We start from the raw sequence: 16500 nt of genomic DNA, 5'->3' as shown, positions 1-16500 counted from the left end.
GCAGAAGCTGAACAATAAATTTCAAGGTCTGCTAAAATGTTTTAAAATTCATAATTATACTTTCTTTTAAATAAATGAGCTTCAATAATACATAGTATAATAAAATATCCAACATTTTGCATATACACTTTAATTTTGTTCCTAATCAAGACTAAAGGGTCACTTTCAGTATTACCTCTAATGATTTCTATCCTTTCTGTAAACTATTGTTAATCACCACTATCATTTTAATTTTCCCTGTGTCTATTCTGATATAGAATAAGGGTAAAATGCGGTAAAATAGTCAAATAATTGTACAAACACACACTGCTGTGAAGATAAAAATGTTGACATCACTGAAACTGAACTCAGCTGGTTGGCAGTGCCAGTATTTAATAGCCTGAAATGTGCATTTGTCCATCAACAAGAGTCCAAATTCAGTATACAAAATCTAATTCAGAAGGGATCATCATAGAGTGAGTCATGTAAAAGTCAAATGTATAAAATCTGAGGACTGCCCATATATCAGACTCAACAAGTTTTCCTTTATTCTGGGTAAATATGTAGTCTTTGGAATGACTGTTTAATTATCATAACTTCTTTCTGAATATAGAACACTCGTGTATATGTATGTGCAGGTACTCCCAGCAATTCAAGGGTTTCTCTTTTCCCATCCTATCAATGTTATTTAATCTTTTACATTTCAAGTGCCAAGCACTTGATACTGTGCTTGACACTGGAAATGTAAAACTGAACAAAACATAGTTGTACTCTCAAGAAACTGAACAATTACAATAGCATATCAGTGTTTATGACAGAGGTATCTATTGCATGTCCTTGGTACATATGCTCTGACTAGGTTAAGGGAGTGGGGAAGGGTAAAAAGATCAGTAAGGGCCTTTATTCTAGAGGTGAAACAACTTAAGCAGAACCGTGGAATTTAGGAATTAGCCAGGTTAGATAAAAGTGGAAGGCAAGGGGAAAGGGGTGATAGGTGTTTTCAGTAGTAGCATTCTCCAGGTAGAGAACAGGATATGCCAAGACACAGAGCATGACACAGTACTGCTGGAGAACTATGAATCTGAAATGGCTAAAAATTATATGGGGTAAAGAGGGATAAAAATTGATATAACCAGGTGACAAACATAGAATTTAATAAAGCACAGAACAGAGTTGAAAATCAGAAAGTAATAGTATCAGTAAAATAGTAATATCTGGGAGGACATTTAAAATAGATCCTTTCTTTTTCTATTTCTCTGTATTTTTTATAATTATTTTTACTTTGTTTTATAATTTTATAATAAAGTGGTAATAATAAATATATTTTAAAACAAAATTATATTTGTCTGGGCATGTCTATGTGTGTGTGTGTGCATGCATGAATAGATAAGTCATTCTAGACCCAAGGAACTAGCATGTTGATTTATGATTATCTTAAAGCAGGAGTACAAGTAATACCTTCTTGTTTACATATTTACCAAATAATTTACATATTCTACTACAAACAATTAGTTTCATTAGCAGACGAAAATGTAGGGTTCCCCTCCCACCAAACAAAAACATTTCTGATTTGTCACTACATGAAAATTCCTTATGTAAAGGGTATAGCTAGGATAAACATAGGTCAGATGTCAACATATGCACTGAAAACAAAATTTTATTGTAGTTGATTTAGAATGTTGTATTAATTTCTTCTGTACAGCAAAGTGACTCAGTTATGCATATATATATTATTTTTCATATTCTTTTTCATTATGATTTGTTACAAGATACTGAATATAGTTACTTGTGCTATACAGTAGAACCTTCTTATTTATTCACCCATATCTGTAGTTTGCCTCTGCTAATCTCAAACTCCCATTCCTTCCCTCCCCTACCTCCACTTCCTGGCAACTACAAGCCTGTTCTCTATACCTATGAATATGTTTTGCTTCATAGATATGTTGATTTGTATCATATTTTAATTTTACATATAAGCGATATCATATGGTATTTCTCTTTCTGACTTACTTTGCTTAGTATGATAATCTATAGGTCCATCCATGTTGTTGTAAATGGCATTATTTCATTCTTTGTGATGGCTGATTAACATTCCATTGTGTGTATACATATATATATATGTATACACACACACACACATCACATCTTCTTACAATTCATCTGTCAATGGACATTTAGGTTATTTCCATACTTGGCAATTATAAACAGTGCTGCTTATGAACAAAGGGGTATGTGTATCTTTTTGAATTATAGTTTTGTCTGGGTATATGCCCAAGGGTGGGATGGCTAGATCACATGACAATTCTATTTTTGTTTTTTTGAGGACCCGCAAACTGTTTTCCATAGTGGCTGTACCAATTTACAATCCCACCAACAATGTAAGAGCATTCCCTCTTTGGCATTTGTTATTTGTAGATTTTTTTAATGGTGGCCATTAAATGTGAGGTGGTACCTCACTGTAGTTTGATTTGCATTTCTCTAATAATTAGCAACGTTTTCAGCTTTTCACCATTGAGTATTATACTGGCCGTGGACTTGTCATAAATGGCTTTTATTATGTTGAGACATGTTCTCTCTCTACCAATTTTCATTAGAGTTTTTATCTGAATGGATGTGATTTATCAAAGGCAAATTTTTCTGTGTCTATTGAGATGATCAAGTGGTTTCTATCCTTCCTTTTGTTGATGTGGTTGATCATTGATTGATCAGTGTATGCTGAACCATCCTTATGACCCTGGGATCAATCCAACTTGGTTGTGGTTTTATGTGTTGTTGGATTTGGCTTCCTAATATTCTGTTGAGAACCTCTGTGTCTATAGTCATCAAAGATATTGCCCTGCAATTTTCTTTTTTGGTACTCTGTGTGGTTTTGGTATCAGGGTGATGGTTCCATAGAACATCTTTGGGAGTGTTCAAAAGGAACTGAACTTTTTATTAAACAGAAATTGTACACTACTGAGATGATTTATATATAATGGGGGGCATCAGTTAGGATTTGATAAGTTAGCATTTTTGACATGGGGTAATTTTCCTATGGTAGTGTTTTGTAAAAAAAATTTGTGTGCTCATTTACATTCAGTGTGATAATCCATATTCCTCTAAAACCTCAAATGTAAAATAAATCTTCCATATGTATATGTACCCATACTCTGAATAATGCTTAACTTCCCTAGTATTCTTCTATGTTAACATTTCACATAATAGATGGCAAGATTTAGTAGACTTCAAGTATTTTTCTTTTTTAACTTTACTAAAGAATAATTGATTTACAATGTTGTGTTAATTTCTGCTATACAGCAAATTGACTCAGTTATGCATGCAAATATATATATATATATGTATATATATATTCTTTCCCATTATGGCTTCTCACAGGATATTGAATATAGTTCCCTGACATCTAAGTATTCTTAAACAGCAAAACACATTACATTACCTCTCCTGAAGTCAGCTATCAACAATTTCAACCTTTGACAACGGACACTAGATTAATATTAAAATATCACATGCTTCAAGCTCAAAAATTCCTTAAAATTACTAGCTATACGTAACACCAAAAACATTCTAAGGTCATATAAATCTACCTAAATTATTATTGTCAGAATTTCTCTTCTTCTTTAATGTCTAAAGAAAATAAAGGATCCGAATTACTCAGCTACTTTTAAACACTTGCTATTGCTCAGTCTCATTTAATAGTACAGATTATAAGACTACCAGGTGCTGAAGACAAACAAATGATTCCACAAAATACATCCACTGTTAATCAACAGAAATCCTCTTAATTACCTATAGACTTTTCAGGACAAAGCAAAAAGATGAAAATGAAAATATGTTCAAACTATAAACAAGTCCTCAAAGAATCTACTGTATTTAAAGAATATTGAGAGCATCTTCTCTGTACTAATTTGAAACGTGTGGATTGGAAAAGTCAATAATCAAACCATCCCAATGTTGCCATTTCCATCTGAGTTACTGAGGATAATCCAACAAATTAAGCAATAGCTCTTCCTTTTACATTGTTAAAGAATTTTGATTTTGAAGGTGCTTCAAATTTGCTAAAGTAATGCAATAATTTCAAAGAAAAAAATGTCATGAAGCTATTACTAAGTCATCTCCTCAAAGATGTTTGGCAACATGAGTAGAAATGAGTATTCCTACTGGGCAACCACTTTGAAGAACTACTTGAAATATATCTCTTAAAGTTAAAAATACGACCCAAGCAATTCCACTCTTAAATATTAAGCCAAGAGAAATAAACACCCATGTCCACAAAAAGATGCACAAACTGTATACGATAGCTTTAGCCATAGTAGGCAAAAATGGGAATAATTCAAATATCTACTGATAGATGAATGGAAAAACTGTGGTATATTAGTACAATGGAATTTATTTAGCAATAAAAAAGAATAAGTTATAGATAAACATAACAAAATGGCTAAATCTCAAAAATATTATGCTAATCAAAACAGAACAGATATAAAAAATGTATACTGTATGACTACATTTATATGAGGCTCAAGTACAGGCAAAACTAATCTTTGGTGGCAAATCAGAACAGTAACTGCATATGGGATATGGGTAATAACTAGAAGGGGGTACAAAGGAATTTTTTCAGATTATTGAAGAGTGAAGTTACACAAATATAGGTGACTCAGATGGTAAACAATCTGCCTGCAATGCAGGAGGCCTGGGTTCGATCCCTGGGTCAGGAAGATCCCCTGGAGACAGGAATGGCTAATTCCAAGGACTGAGGAACCTGGCAGGCTACAGTCCATGGGGTCACAAAGAATCAGACACAACTGAATAACACTTTCACTTCATGGGTACTAATTGGAAGAGGGTACAAAGGAACTTTCTCAGATTATGGAAGTGCTCTATATTTTGAAAGTGAGGGTTACACAAATGTTTATAGTTATCAAAATCATCTAAGAGTACATAAGATGTGTACATTTTACTGCATGCAATTTTTACATAAACAAAAATCTAAATAAGCAAATAAGGTAAAACCCAAACCAGAAAAATGCAAATATACTTAAGATTGTTATAGTTCTAGTAGTGAAAACAGAAAAAACTAGACTTAAGTCTATATCTGCCAATTAGTCAATCAGCAATTTGGAGTACCTGTGTATAATGAACCTGACATAGAAAAAAACCACTGAATTAACAGAATGCCAGCAGATAACCCCATTTTTTCTCATTTTTACTACATAAAACTTAATGATTTCTCTGAAGATAAGAAAAGAAAAATAAACATTCATACTTATAGCAATACTGGGGAAAGCAAAGTTTTTCATCAATACCTGAACCCAGAGTAGGCTTTGCTATGATACAGAATTTGGTTAAGGCATGAAAAAAAGATTTCATTTCATAGTGTAATGTTGTATAGCAAGGTGAAACAGTATTTGCTGAAAGTTTCCAAACCTAGTCCTTCGTGCATGTTTCTGATAATATAGAACCCATTAATCTGCCAGACCCTGTTCTAAGTGAAACAGAAGGAAGGGTGGACAGGACACAACCTTTAAAAGAAGGACAGAAAAAGGACATGACAAAAACTGATTAGAACTAACTAGATCCAAGATGGTGGAAGATCTGGTTCCCTCCAGTTTCTGTTCTGTTCTGTCCCTTTTTTGGCTAATTTTAACCGGTAGCTCTTCCTTGTAATAAACTTTGAGTATAATAGCTTTCAGTGAGTTCTGTTGAGTCCTTTCTAGTGAATTATCAAATCTGAGGAGAGGAGCAGAGGGGGAAGTGTCCTTACAACTGGTATCTGAAGTGACAGCAGTCTTATAGGGACTGTTCTCTCAGACTCCACCCTGGTGAAACTCACTGCAACTCCAAAAAGGTTAAAATATCCAGTAATACCATCACTAAAATAGTATCATTAAAGGTAAGTAACTATTTGTTAGCACTGGTCAGGAATGTAGAATACTTAAGATCTCCAACCTTTAACTATGACTCAGTCATAAGCATTCTGATACTTACAACTTGTGTTCGAAATTATTAATAGAATATGAGCTACATAAGTTAAAAACAAATTTAAATCACTAATTTTTTACATATTACTAAGTAAATGTTAGTTGCTCAGTTGTGTCTGACTCATTGCAAGCCCATGGACTGTAGCCCACTAGGCTCCTCTGTCCATGGAATTCTTCAGGCAAGAATACTGGAGTGGGTAACCATTCCCTTCTCCAAGGGATCATCCCAACCCAGAAATCAAACCAGGATCTCCTGCATTGCAGGCAGATTCCTTACCATCTGAGCCACCAGGGAAGCCCAAATGCTAGATACAAATTCCAAATACCTAAGGTAGATAAATGACACTTTCTACCAAGAAAATCACCATGTATCATACCCTAATCTGTAAAGAATGGGCATCGAGCTCTGTCTTACATATTCCTCTACAAGTTTTCCTCTTTCTTTCTATAGTTTTCTCTCACATCCTGGAACTGTCCTAGTGGCCTCTAAGAAAGGCCAAAGGGAACTAGGATCTGATGGTCCAAGCAAGACCAGCTGGACTGTCTCAAGCCGAACGCTATACTCAAAGGTCATGAAGGCCTTTCCATCTTGAAACTAGACCTATTAATCAAGATATAAATAAACACAGCTCTTATATATGCAACATATACACATATATATACATAAACATAAACATACACCCACACATAAATAATAGTATAGTAACCAGGAGACACTCTGAATTGAGCACTTTATGTTTTTAGTAATCATAAGAAAAACATAAGAAAGTGCCCAGGCAAGTGGTTGCAAATAATTGATTATATTAATTGGTTTTATGTAGGTCCAGAGCAAACATTACATATTGAATGCTATTTATTGAGATTACTTTAAAACTCACTATCATACTTCTACTAAATATGAAAACCAACAAGTCAAGTTGTGCTCTGTCAATTTTGGCAAACCAATCATAACAAATATGTCTCAAGAGTGGATCAGTCTGGATCTACATTAAAAATTAAAGGAGAACTGAGTGATGTGAAATACAGGCAACATGAAGGAGAAAAGCGAAGTTAAGTAAAGGATGGGAGAGGAGAGACACACTAGTGAATTAACACACACATACTAATGCCCACAAATAACCCACAGAGACAGAGAAAGTACCTGGAAAGCTGTGAGTGCGCCAGTCCCTGGGTTATACAGGCATCGCAGCGAAGGCATGCTGTCCGCCAGGCTGGAGCAGCCCAGCCACAGAGACCTGGGCATAGAGCACTGCAGAGAGAGGACAACTATGAGATGGGACAGCATGAGACAGGATGGCACAGATTGCAGGACTTCTCAGAGCTGGGCTAAATACAATACTCCAGTTGCAGCTTGCCTTTATGATAGAAACATATTAAAGAAACGTACTATGTACTAGTTCTAACCCCAGACGGAAGCTCAAAAGGAGCACTAGTGCCCAAAAAAGGAAGAAAAAAAAAGTTATAGGTCAAAAAGCAAAATATTTAATAAAAAAATTTATTCCTGTTCTGTGTATGAAACTAAAGGAAATCTACTTCTTAATCCAGTCAATTCTTTTCCTCCACGCACCTCAACTCATCTCCCATAAACTCACCACAAAAGTGAAATATTGTGCAGACTAAGCAGAAAAAAGAAATCATTCATAGTAGCATTTCAACACTAGAAATGGTAAATTAGAAAACAAAATATCACAAGAAAGTTAAAAGAATTTCAAGAAGGTGGGAGGAAGGAAAAGAAAAGGTATTATACCCCTACAGTTTGACAGCAACTAACACCGCACAATTTGCATACGCTTTATATATCTTGTTAGTCTGCTATTCATTAACCAAAATGCATAAGTTACCATAGCAGCTGCCTCTTTATCTTTCCAGATGGATTTAGGGGGGATGGGGGGGATGGGAGGGATGGCGGGAGGAGGCAAGAAACAATCCAAACAGCAGGGAAAACAACAACAAAGCAAGGACAGATAGGGACAGAAAAAGAGGACCCCAAAAAGCTGCTGGTCCTAAAACCTTGCAAATAAATAAACAAATAATGTGTAAGTGTAAATATACATACAGTGTATTCAATAGCAAACAAAAAAAGGTAGAAATTATGAGTTCCAGTAGTACTAATTAAACAGTATTAGTGGTACTGCTCCTGTACCTTATAAAACACTGTATCTTTTAGAAGAATTTTTACAATCTTTAGATTTCCCTAAATGTATCCCAGGCTGAATCTTTGTCCATCAACTTGGGTGCTATTACAGTCTAGTAATACTAAAAAACTAAATACCTGATCACAGCACATATAAAAACAGAAAAACATTTTAAAGCACAACAGTCAGTGCACATAATACTAAACTTTAAATTATAAGTTTTGACCTATTTATTACCATCATGGGACTTTTTTCTTCTTAAAACACTTTAGTTGGGGAAATATTAAGGAAACAAAATATGGTATTCATTGTTTACTATCTATAACTGATACAAGGAAGGTATACTGGAAAGGACTTCAAAAACTGGTTTAGACTCCAGCTTTCAGATCATCATTTTCTTATTTTCTGGTTCATGTGATTGATGCCCAGGAGAAATTAAGTATTTATCCATGATCATAGAATTTAGAAAGTAGAGAAGTAAGAACTAGAATCCTGGCCTACTGTTTTTCAGTTCAGAACTCTTCCTCTTGCCTCTATCCACCCTAGGTCATAAAGTTCAAAAACAGGTATCTACAAAAGGCATCACTGTATAACTTAACAACCAAAACAGCTAAACTGCTTTGAACTACTACAACAATCACCTAATTTTTCTGTTTCCAATGTTTCTTCCCCTCAAACTACAATCCATTTTACAAACAGCAGCTAAACAGAATTGTCTTCACTTTGTGATCGTGTCACTCTCGTCAATAACTCACAAGGCTCCCTAGAAATTCAAGCACTCTATTAATCTGACCTTTCTCCACTGCCTACATCAACTCACCCTCTCTGTCCTTCCAGTTGGCCCTGGAACTCTAATGAATTACCTTGATATTTTGTTCAAATATACATCTTATCCCCATACTTTTGAACTTGTAACTTCCTTCTTCCTTTCACCCTGACCATGCACGTGCATACTTGCATCTACCATTTACTTAATTTGTCTCCTAAGAATTTTGGGGCTTTCCAGGTGGCATTAGTGGTAAAGAATCCACCTGCAAATGCAGGAGATGCAAGAGACTCAGTTTGATCCCTGGGTCGGGACGATCCCCTTGAGTAGGAAATGGTAACTTGCTCCAGTAATCTTGTCTGGAAATTTCTATGGACAGAAGAGCCTGGCAAGCTACAGTCCATGGGACTGCAAAGAGTCAGGCATGACTGAGCATGAGTTCCTAAGAATTACTTAATTTCAGTCTCATCCAGTGGTTCTCAGTAGCAGATATTCTCATTTTGTGAGAAGGCAGCAGGGAGAAAAGAACAAGGGAAAGCAGGATTTAAAAAAAAAAGTTTCTTTCCCCTTGAGAATCACTGTTCTATTCATAGTATGACTCTATACTGCAAGCACCAAATTCTTAGCCAAAATAATTTTTGTTAAGAAGAACGATGACATTAAAAGTTTCTAAATCTAATGTTTTGGTCATTTATCTGACAAGTACTTGTTGAGTATCTTCCTAGTGCTAGGCACTGTCCTAGGCACTAGGGATAGAACAATGAACAAAAGAAACAAAATCCTTTATATTCTGGTGATAAGTCTCTCAATCACAAACTCTTCTATATTTAAAATCTTTAATGGAAAAGAAATTCATTGGTAGTGACTTTCTCTCATTGTTAATGAGACAACCTATATTATTAATCAAGTGGTTAAAAGTTCTGTGTATCCTGGGTAGAACAATGCTCACACTGAAGGGACTGAATTTGAGAAAAGAGAGAAATAAAGCGAAAATTTTTAAAAGGCAAAATGAAAACAGTGAAAGAAAATGGAGTAGGCACTGAAAAATAGCCTGTCACTTTTCTGACTTCTCTTCAGAAGACGTAAATGGTTCATATACTTTTGGCAAAAACTAAGTGCATGATCTCCACTTTTAAATTAAAATATACATTTTTATTTATATTTATGACTGCTCCCTGGTAAATTTTTAAGGCATTCCTCTTTTGAATGTTTTGTCTCCTTCTTTTTATACTAGGCTATGCATTATTTTTGCAGTATGTACTTGGTTAATCATTATCCAACTGTCCTTTCTACTACTCATTCTAATGCCCTTCTCCTCATTCATTCACCCCATCGTCCATCAGAACTCCTAAAAACTAAGAATCTGAAAGGGCTTTACCCCACCTCCCTAAACTAAAATTCCCAAATAAAACTATAATCAATAATAAGCCACATACACCCAGGAAAGTCACTAGATATACTGGTGTGATTTCTAAAATAGCATTAAATTGCAAACACCACACAGAGGATACATTCCCGATTATTACAAGACAATTGGTGTGGGTATGATAACCACACTTGAATATAGTCTGATCTGCACATTACCATAAGATTTTATATATTATAGCTCAATTTAAAAACCAATTTTCAAATTGGTTTGTATTGTAACAATTAATCTTACCCATACTGGTAAATGCCACTTTAAAACACTGAGGAAAAAAGATATAATTACAAAATTAATGGAATAGGCTATAATTTCTAACTCTACCTCTTTCCCTTCTATCTTCACATTTAGCAGCATTTTCTAAATGAAAAAGGAAATCAAAAGAAATTTAGGCAATAAGCAACAGAGTGGAAAAGGGTGCCACTGTGGTTACTACTCTTTATGTAGTCTAAACATTTCAGGGTCATCCTGATTGGTCAATTTTCTGACAAAAATGTATGACTTTCTCTGTCCTTCAACAATGAATAAATAATCCTCCTTAAAATGCCCAAAACCCACGTAAGTTTTCTACTTAAAGTTGAGACAGTAAAAGTTTGTTTCGCCTTGCAAACTATATGGAAATTCCTAAGACTTTCCTTCTACACTTAAAACAATTTTTTAATAAAAGTAGGTTCCAAACTAAACTGCAATCCAGCAACTATATTCTCACTTTTAAATATTTAACTTCCATTATCTGTTAAAGAACTCATGAATGACCCATTCTTTAAGTATTTCTCCTTTGCAATCTCAAAAGCTACAACGAAGTTAGGATCACACATGTGCCGCCCCCTAACACAAATCTAGCCCTACACAGCACAGATTTATTTCTTCAGCTCATTTTCTACTTAACCTCACCCCAATGGCTCTCCACTGCAACCCTCAAAATAAGGTTGAAAACTACAATAATTTATTACAACTGAAGTTTGTTACTCAACTGAATGAGTTTACCAGCTTTTAAAAAACATACACAGCACTTTTTTAAATGCCTAAAACATGTTTTCTACTACTTGAAAGAATCAAGAAAAATCAAAGAAAAAGAGATTGAAATGCTGCAACAAGGGGCCTGCAGTGCTTTAAGGAGAAAGTATCTAAGGTCCATCAGGTTCAACAGCACAAACTCATTTTCACAGAGAACATTGAAAATCTTGACTCTTCTCCTTATTTGGCTGCCTGGAAAAAGCCAGTTTCTCTTCACTGATAGAACACCCTGCAGGCAAAGGGCTGGCCTTAGCATTTACTATATGAAAGCTGAATGACAAAATCCCTTAAACTCAGGTCCCTGTTGGTCAACTTCTAGGAGTAATAGAAGCTATAATAATCAACAATAAAAAGATTGCCGCATCGAGAGTTTATGTATCCTTAAGCCATGGGATAGAAGAATTCCCTTTTTACAACTATATCAACTAAAAAATTCAGGCCAAGAGAACTATAGTATTCCATAGATCATGTAATATATTCAGTCTCTACCTATTCAAATTCACTGACCTGCCTCTTAAGAATCCTAATTTAGTTCACTCACCAAAGTGTCATATATGATAATCATATCTGCCTACCCTTAAGGCACAAGGTTTTGGTAAAATTAAAAGAAGGGATCTAAAACTTCAAGTACAAAAGAAAAAATATAAAGTGCATCATTACCAAGAACAGGATTCCATGAATGCCACTTGCATTTCAAAATGTTCTGAGAAGCCATTAACAAGTATAGATCATGGAATCAATAAATTCACAAATAGTAACGACAAGGAAAAATACAATAATGTACTAAATTGTGTCACACAATTGCTGCTATATAAGTTTAGTTAAAAGTTCTAATTTTTATAAAAGTTCAGACACAGGCTTTAATTTTATTGTAGAAGTTGTTACAATATGTAAATTTATTATATTTGCCTCCTCTATCAGACTGTATTTGTTAGATATGAGTCACGTCTTTTTTTTTTTTTTCACTCTCCAGCATCTGATCAGAGTAGATGCTCAATAAAAGTACTCTTACTGTCAAAAGATCAGCAAAAGCTACCTATCATAAAGAGAGAAGTAAGGACAGTTTTTGCTTATATAACAGTGAGAATACTGGTAAAATAACACTGGTTACTTTAGTGAGATTGATCTTACCAGGCTGGAAGGTATGTGTGTTGGATAAATCTCTTTCATAATTTATCATCTTACCCACCTGTAAGACAATCTAGTCAGCAAGTAAGATCCAGAGAGGTTAAATAAATTACTGAAAATGAATAGGTAAAAAGCTAGATATTCTACTAGGATAATGCCACACAAAAAATGGCATTTAAAAAGTCAGACATGAAGTTATCTCATTTATTAAGAAATACAGAGCCAAAGGTGGGTTTAGGGGCACTGGACTCAGAAACTAAAGAAAAGGAATCCCACCCAAGAGGCCACGGTAACTAAAATGTGGTGGCCCAATAGAAGACAAACTTACATAAAGCGGAAGATCACAGGACTTAATGACTAATGAAAGGAACGAAGAAAGGCAAGTCAGAAATAAGCCCCAAGATTTCAAAGGAATGACTAGAAGAATGATGGTAGCACTGACAGACACACATAAATTAAAAATGCTCTGTGGGTTCTGGGGTGTTGGGCTGGGAATGGAGTAAAGGTCAGAAATCATAAATATAACATGAAAATAAACCTCTTATATGTGAGTGAAAATATGGCATGGGTAGAAAGCTGTAAGTGCTAGATAAATGCAGCATCACTGGCTTCTGCATAAATTATAATTCACTAGATTGAAAGCATTTGTTGTAAAATACTAGTGAGACTTTTTTAATTTAAAAAATAAAATGATTCCTCTTAGCCCTCAACTTCTTTCCTACCTGAAAAACTCATTTCGACAGTCATTATAATAGTGAGTACAAGCCAAGTGGGCATCAAACTGAGTGGTATAAATTAAATGGCAACAACAGCCCAATACAGGTTTTTGGAGTCCAAGTGGGTGTGAGAGAGGTGTCCCTGAGGGGTAAGAGAGTTTCACAGTCCAAGCAGAATGGGGGAAAAAAACTTTACAAGAGACAGGCCTGTCATGGAGTTCTATAGCTCTAGTTGAGTGAGGAGAGCTTCTACATGGGGGACTGAAGTGGCAGTGAGCAGGATGATGACATGTCCACATGACGGGGAAGGGCAGGGCAGTAAGAGTTTCCAAAGCAGACAGAAGACATTCACAGAGTGGAGGGATAGTGGCCCAGCACAGAGTTTCAGACTCGATGGGGAGAAAGGGTGGAAGGGGCAGTCCAGTGCAAACAGATTTCAAAAGGTTGGGGAAAGCATCCATACAGAGTATTGGGTGAGAAACGGAGACAGAGCTATGTCAGCAATGGGAGATGAGTTATATGGAAAGATTCATTGAATTAAGGGGGTAGAGCAAATATTAAGGATAATAAGGATAATAAGAGCAAATATTAAGGATAATAAAAAAACCCAAACTTCTCATCAGAGAAGAAGAAATGAAGAAAGCTATGGTGAATACTATGCTGCTGAACTAGATGTTATGAATCCAAAGCTTTGTATCAGAGAAAGAGACAATTCTATGTTAAGTGATATATGTATACGTATATACATATACATACAAACATACCCCCTGGCTCTATCAAATGAGAGGGTGTAGTAACAGTAACACCTTAATAGTAACGAGTACACTGATCACACACACACACATTTAGTGATCCTAAATATTACCCTCCACTAAAAAGTATCAGAGCTCCTTAGAACAATGGCTAATTCCAGGACTTGGGCAGGAAAAGTTTAAGATAAGTGCAGAGTACCTTATTGAGGTACTCAAAGAAAGATGGAGACATGGCAAGATGATACAGGGGCCAGTGCAAAGGCTCTCACAGGCTAATTCCAGGACATGCTGAACATCAGAACAAATAATGATGATAATGGATTATAATACTGGCAGGTAATACAAGTATTATAACATGCCCCTCAATGATTCCTACCTCCTGATATTCATGAAACTTTTAAGTAATCCTGTCTCCTTGAGTGTGGAATAGCCTAATACCTTGCTTCTAGGTTATATAAGACTGTTACTTCTATCTTGCTAACAGACTCCACTGTCTCCCTGACTTGCATACTTTGATGAAACAAGTAGTCATCCTGGAGAGGTTCACATGGCAAGGAACTGATGGTGGCTTCCAGTCAACAGCCAGCTAGGAATTGGGTCTCCAATAACTCCTGAGGAAAGGAATTCTGCCAAAAACCATGTAAACGTGAAGTGGCTCTTTCCCCAATCAAGCCTTCAAACAAGACCTCAGCCCTGCCCAATACCTTCATTATAGTCTTGTAAGGGTCTTAAGAAACCTATATGCAGCTCAGGAAGCAACAGTTAGAACTGGACATGGAACAACAGACTGGTTCCAAATAGGAAAAGGAGTACGTCAAGGCTATATATTGTCACCCTGCTTATTTAAATTCTATGCAGAGTACATCATGAGAAATGCTGGGCTGGAAGAAGCACAAGCTGGAATTAAGATTGCTGGGAGAAATATCAATAACCTCAGATATGCAGATGACACCACCCTTATGGCAGAAAGTGAAGAGGAACTAAAAAGCCTCTTGATAAAAGTGGAAGAGGAGAGTGAAAAAGTTGGCTTAAAGCTCAACATTCAGAAAACTAAGATCATGGCATCTGGTCCCATCACTTAAATGGGAAATAGATGGGGAAACAGTGTCAGACTTTATTTTTGGGGGCGTCCAAAATCACTGCAGATGGTGATTGCAGTAATGAAATTAAAAGACGCTTACTCCTTGGAAGGAAAGTTATGACCAACCTAGATAGCATATTAAAAAGCAGAGACATTACTTTGCCAACAAAGGTCCATCTAGTCAAGGCTATGGTTTTTCCAGTAGTCATGTATGGATGTGAGAGTTGGACTGTGAAGAAAGCTGAGCGCCGAAAAATTGATGCTTTTGAACTGTGGTGTTGGAGAAGACTCTTGAGAGTCCCTTGGACTGCAAGGAGATACAACCCGTCCATTCTAAAGGAGATCAGTCCTGGGTGTTCATTGGGAGGACTGATGCTGAAGCTGAAACTCCAATACCGTGGCCACCTCATGTGAAGAGCTGACTCATTGGAAAAGACCCTGATGCTGGGAGGGATTGGGAGCAGGAGGAGAAGGGAATGACAGAGGATGAGATGGCTGGATGGCATCACCGACTCGATGGACATGAGTTTGAGTAAACTCCGGGAGTTGGTGATGGACAGGGAGGCCTGACGTGCTGTGATTCATGGGGTTGCAAAGAGTCGGACACAACTGAGCGACTGAACTGAACTGAACTGAAGGGATCTTAAAGTGGAAGACCCAGATCAGGCATGCCCAGACTCCCGAACCAAAGAAATTCTGTGATAATAAATGTGTGCTCTATGCCACTAAATTTGTGGTAATTTAGTATGCCACAAAAACTAATACAATAACACACTGAATAAAACAGAAATCCAAATTAGTAATATAAAAAATAAACTGAAGAGTGTGATGGGGAATATGATATTTAAATGGTCTCAAAATATTTTCCCATATAACATTTATTTCAAAAGGGAAAACAGCAATTTTACAGTAAAAAAACCTAGCACCTTAATCAAGTGACAATTATTGTTACCAATAATGAAACAAATTAAAATAATGTGTCACCTGATAGACTGCAATAAGAACACAGCATCACCTCTGTGATATTTCTGCCAGTGATATACATAGCCTATATCTAATTATAAGAAAACATCAGAAAAACCCAAACTGAAAAATAATCTACAAAATAACTGTGCTGTAATCCTCAAGAATGTCAATGTTAGGGAAATCAAGGAAAGACTAAAGAATTGTCCCCTTCTGAAGGAGACTAAAGAAGACATGATAACTAAATGCAACATGTCATTCTGGACTAGATCCTTATGTATAAAAGGTCATTTATTGGAATTGAAAGAAAAAATTGGAGTCTGTGGATTAGCTAGCTGGCAGTCATGTATCAATATTAATTTCCTTATTTTTATGGTTATTATTGGGTTCTACAGGAAGATGTAGATTTGGAAAAGGCAGAGGAACCAGAGATCAAATTGCTAACATCTGTTGGATCATCGAAAAAGCAAGAGAGTTCCAGAAAAACATCTACTTCTGCTTTATTGACTACTCCAAAGCCTTTGTTGTGTGGATCACAACAAACTGTGGAAAACGCTTTAAGAGA

General features: G+C 35.8%; 1 protein-coding gene across 4 annotated transcripts in view; it reads right to left on the bottom strand.

Moving 5' to 3' along the window:
* The window catches only part of BTRC (beta-transducin repeat containing E3 ubiquitin protein ligase), a 172069-nt gene that overhangs the window by 109121 nt on the left and 46448 nt on the right, over positions 1 to 16500 (bottom strand). For 2 of the 4 annotated variants that reach the window (XM_061162426.1, XM_061162427.1), the window contains exon 2: positions 7096 to 7203. The exons of the other annotated variants lie outside the window; for them this stretch is intronic. In XM_061162426.1, the coding sequence (XP_061018409.1) occupies positions 7096 to 7203 (108 nt within the window). The remainder of the gene's footprint in view (positions 1 to 7095; positions 7204 to 16500) is intronic. 4 annotated transcript variants of the gene reach the window in all.

Source organism: Dama dama, chromosome 15 (genome assembly GCF_033118175.1).
Source record: "Dama dama isolate Ldn47 chromosome 15, ASM3311817v1, whole genome shotgun sequence".
In the NCBI taxonomy this organism is placed as follows: domain Eukaryota; kingdom Metazoa; phylum Chordata; class Mammalia; order Artiodactyla; family Cervidae; genus Dama; species Dama dama.
The sequence above is the reverse complement of the archived record's forward strand: the minus strand, read 5'-3'. Positions and strand labels throughout refer to the sequence as shown.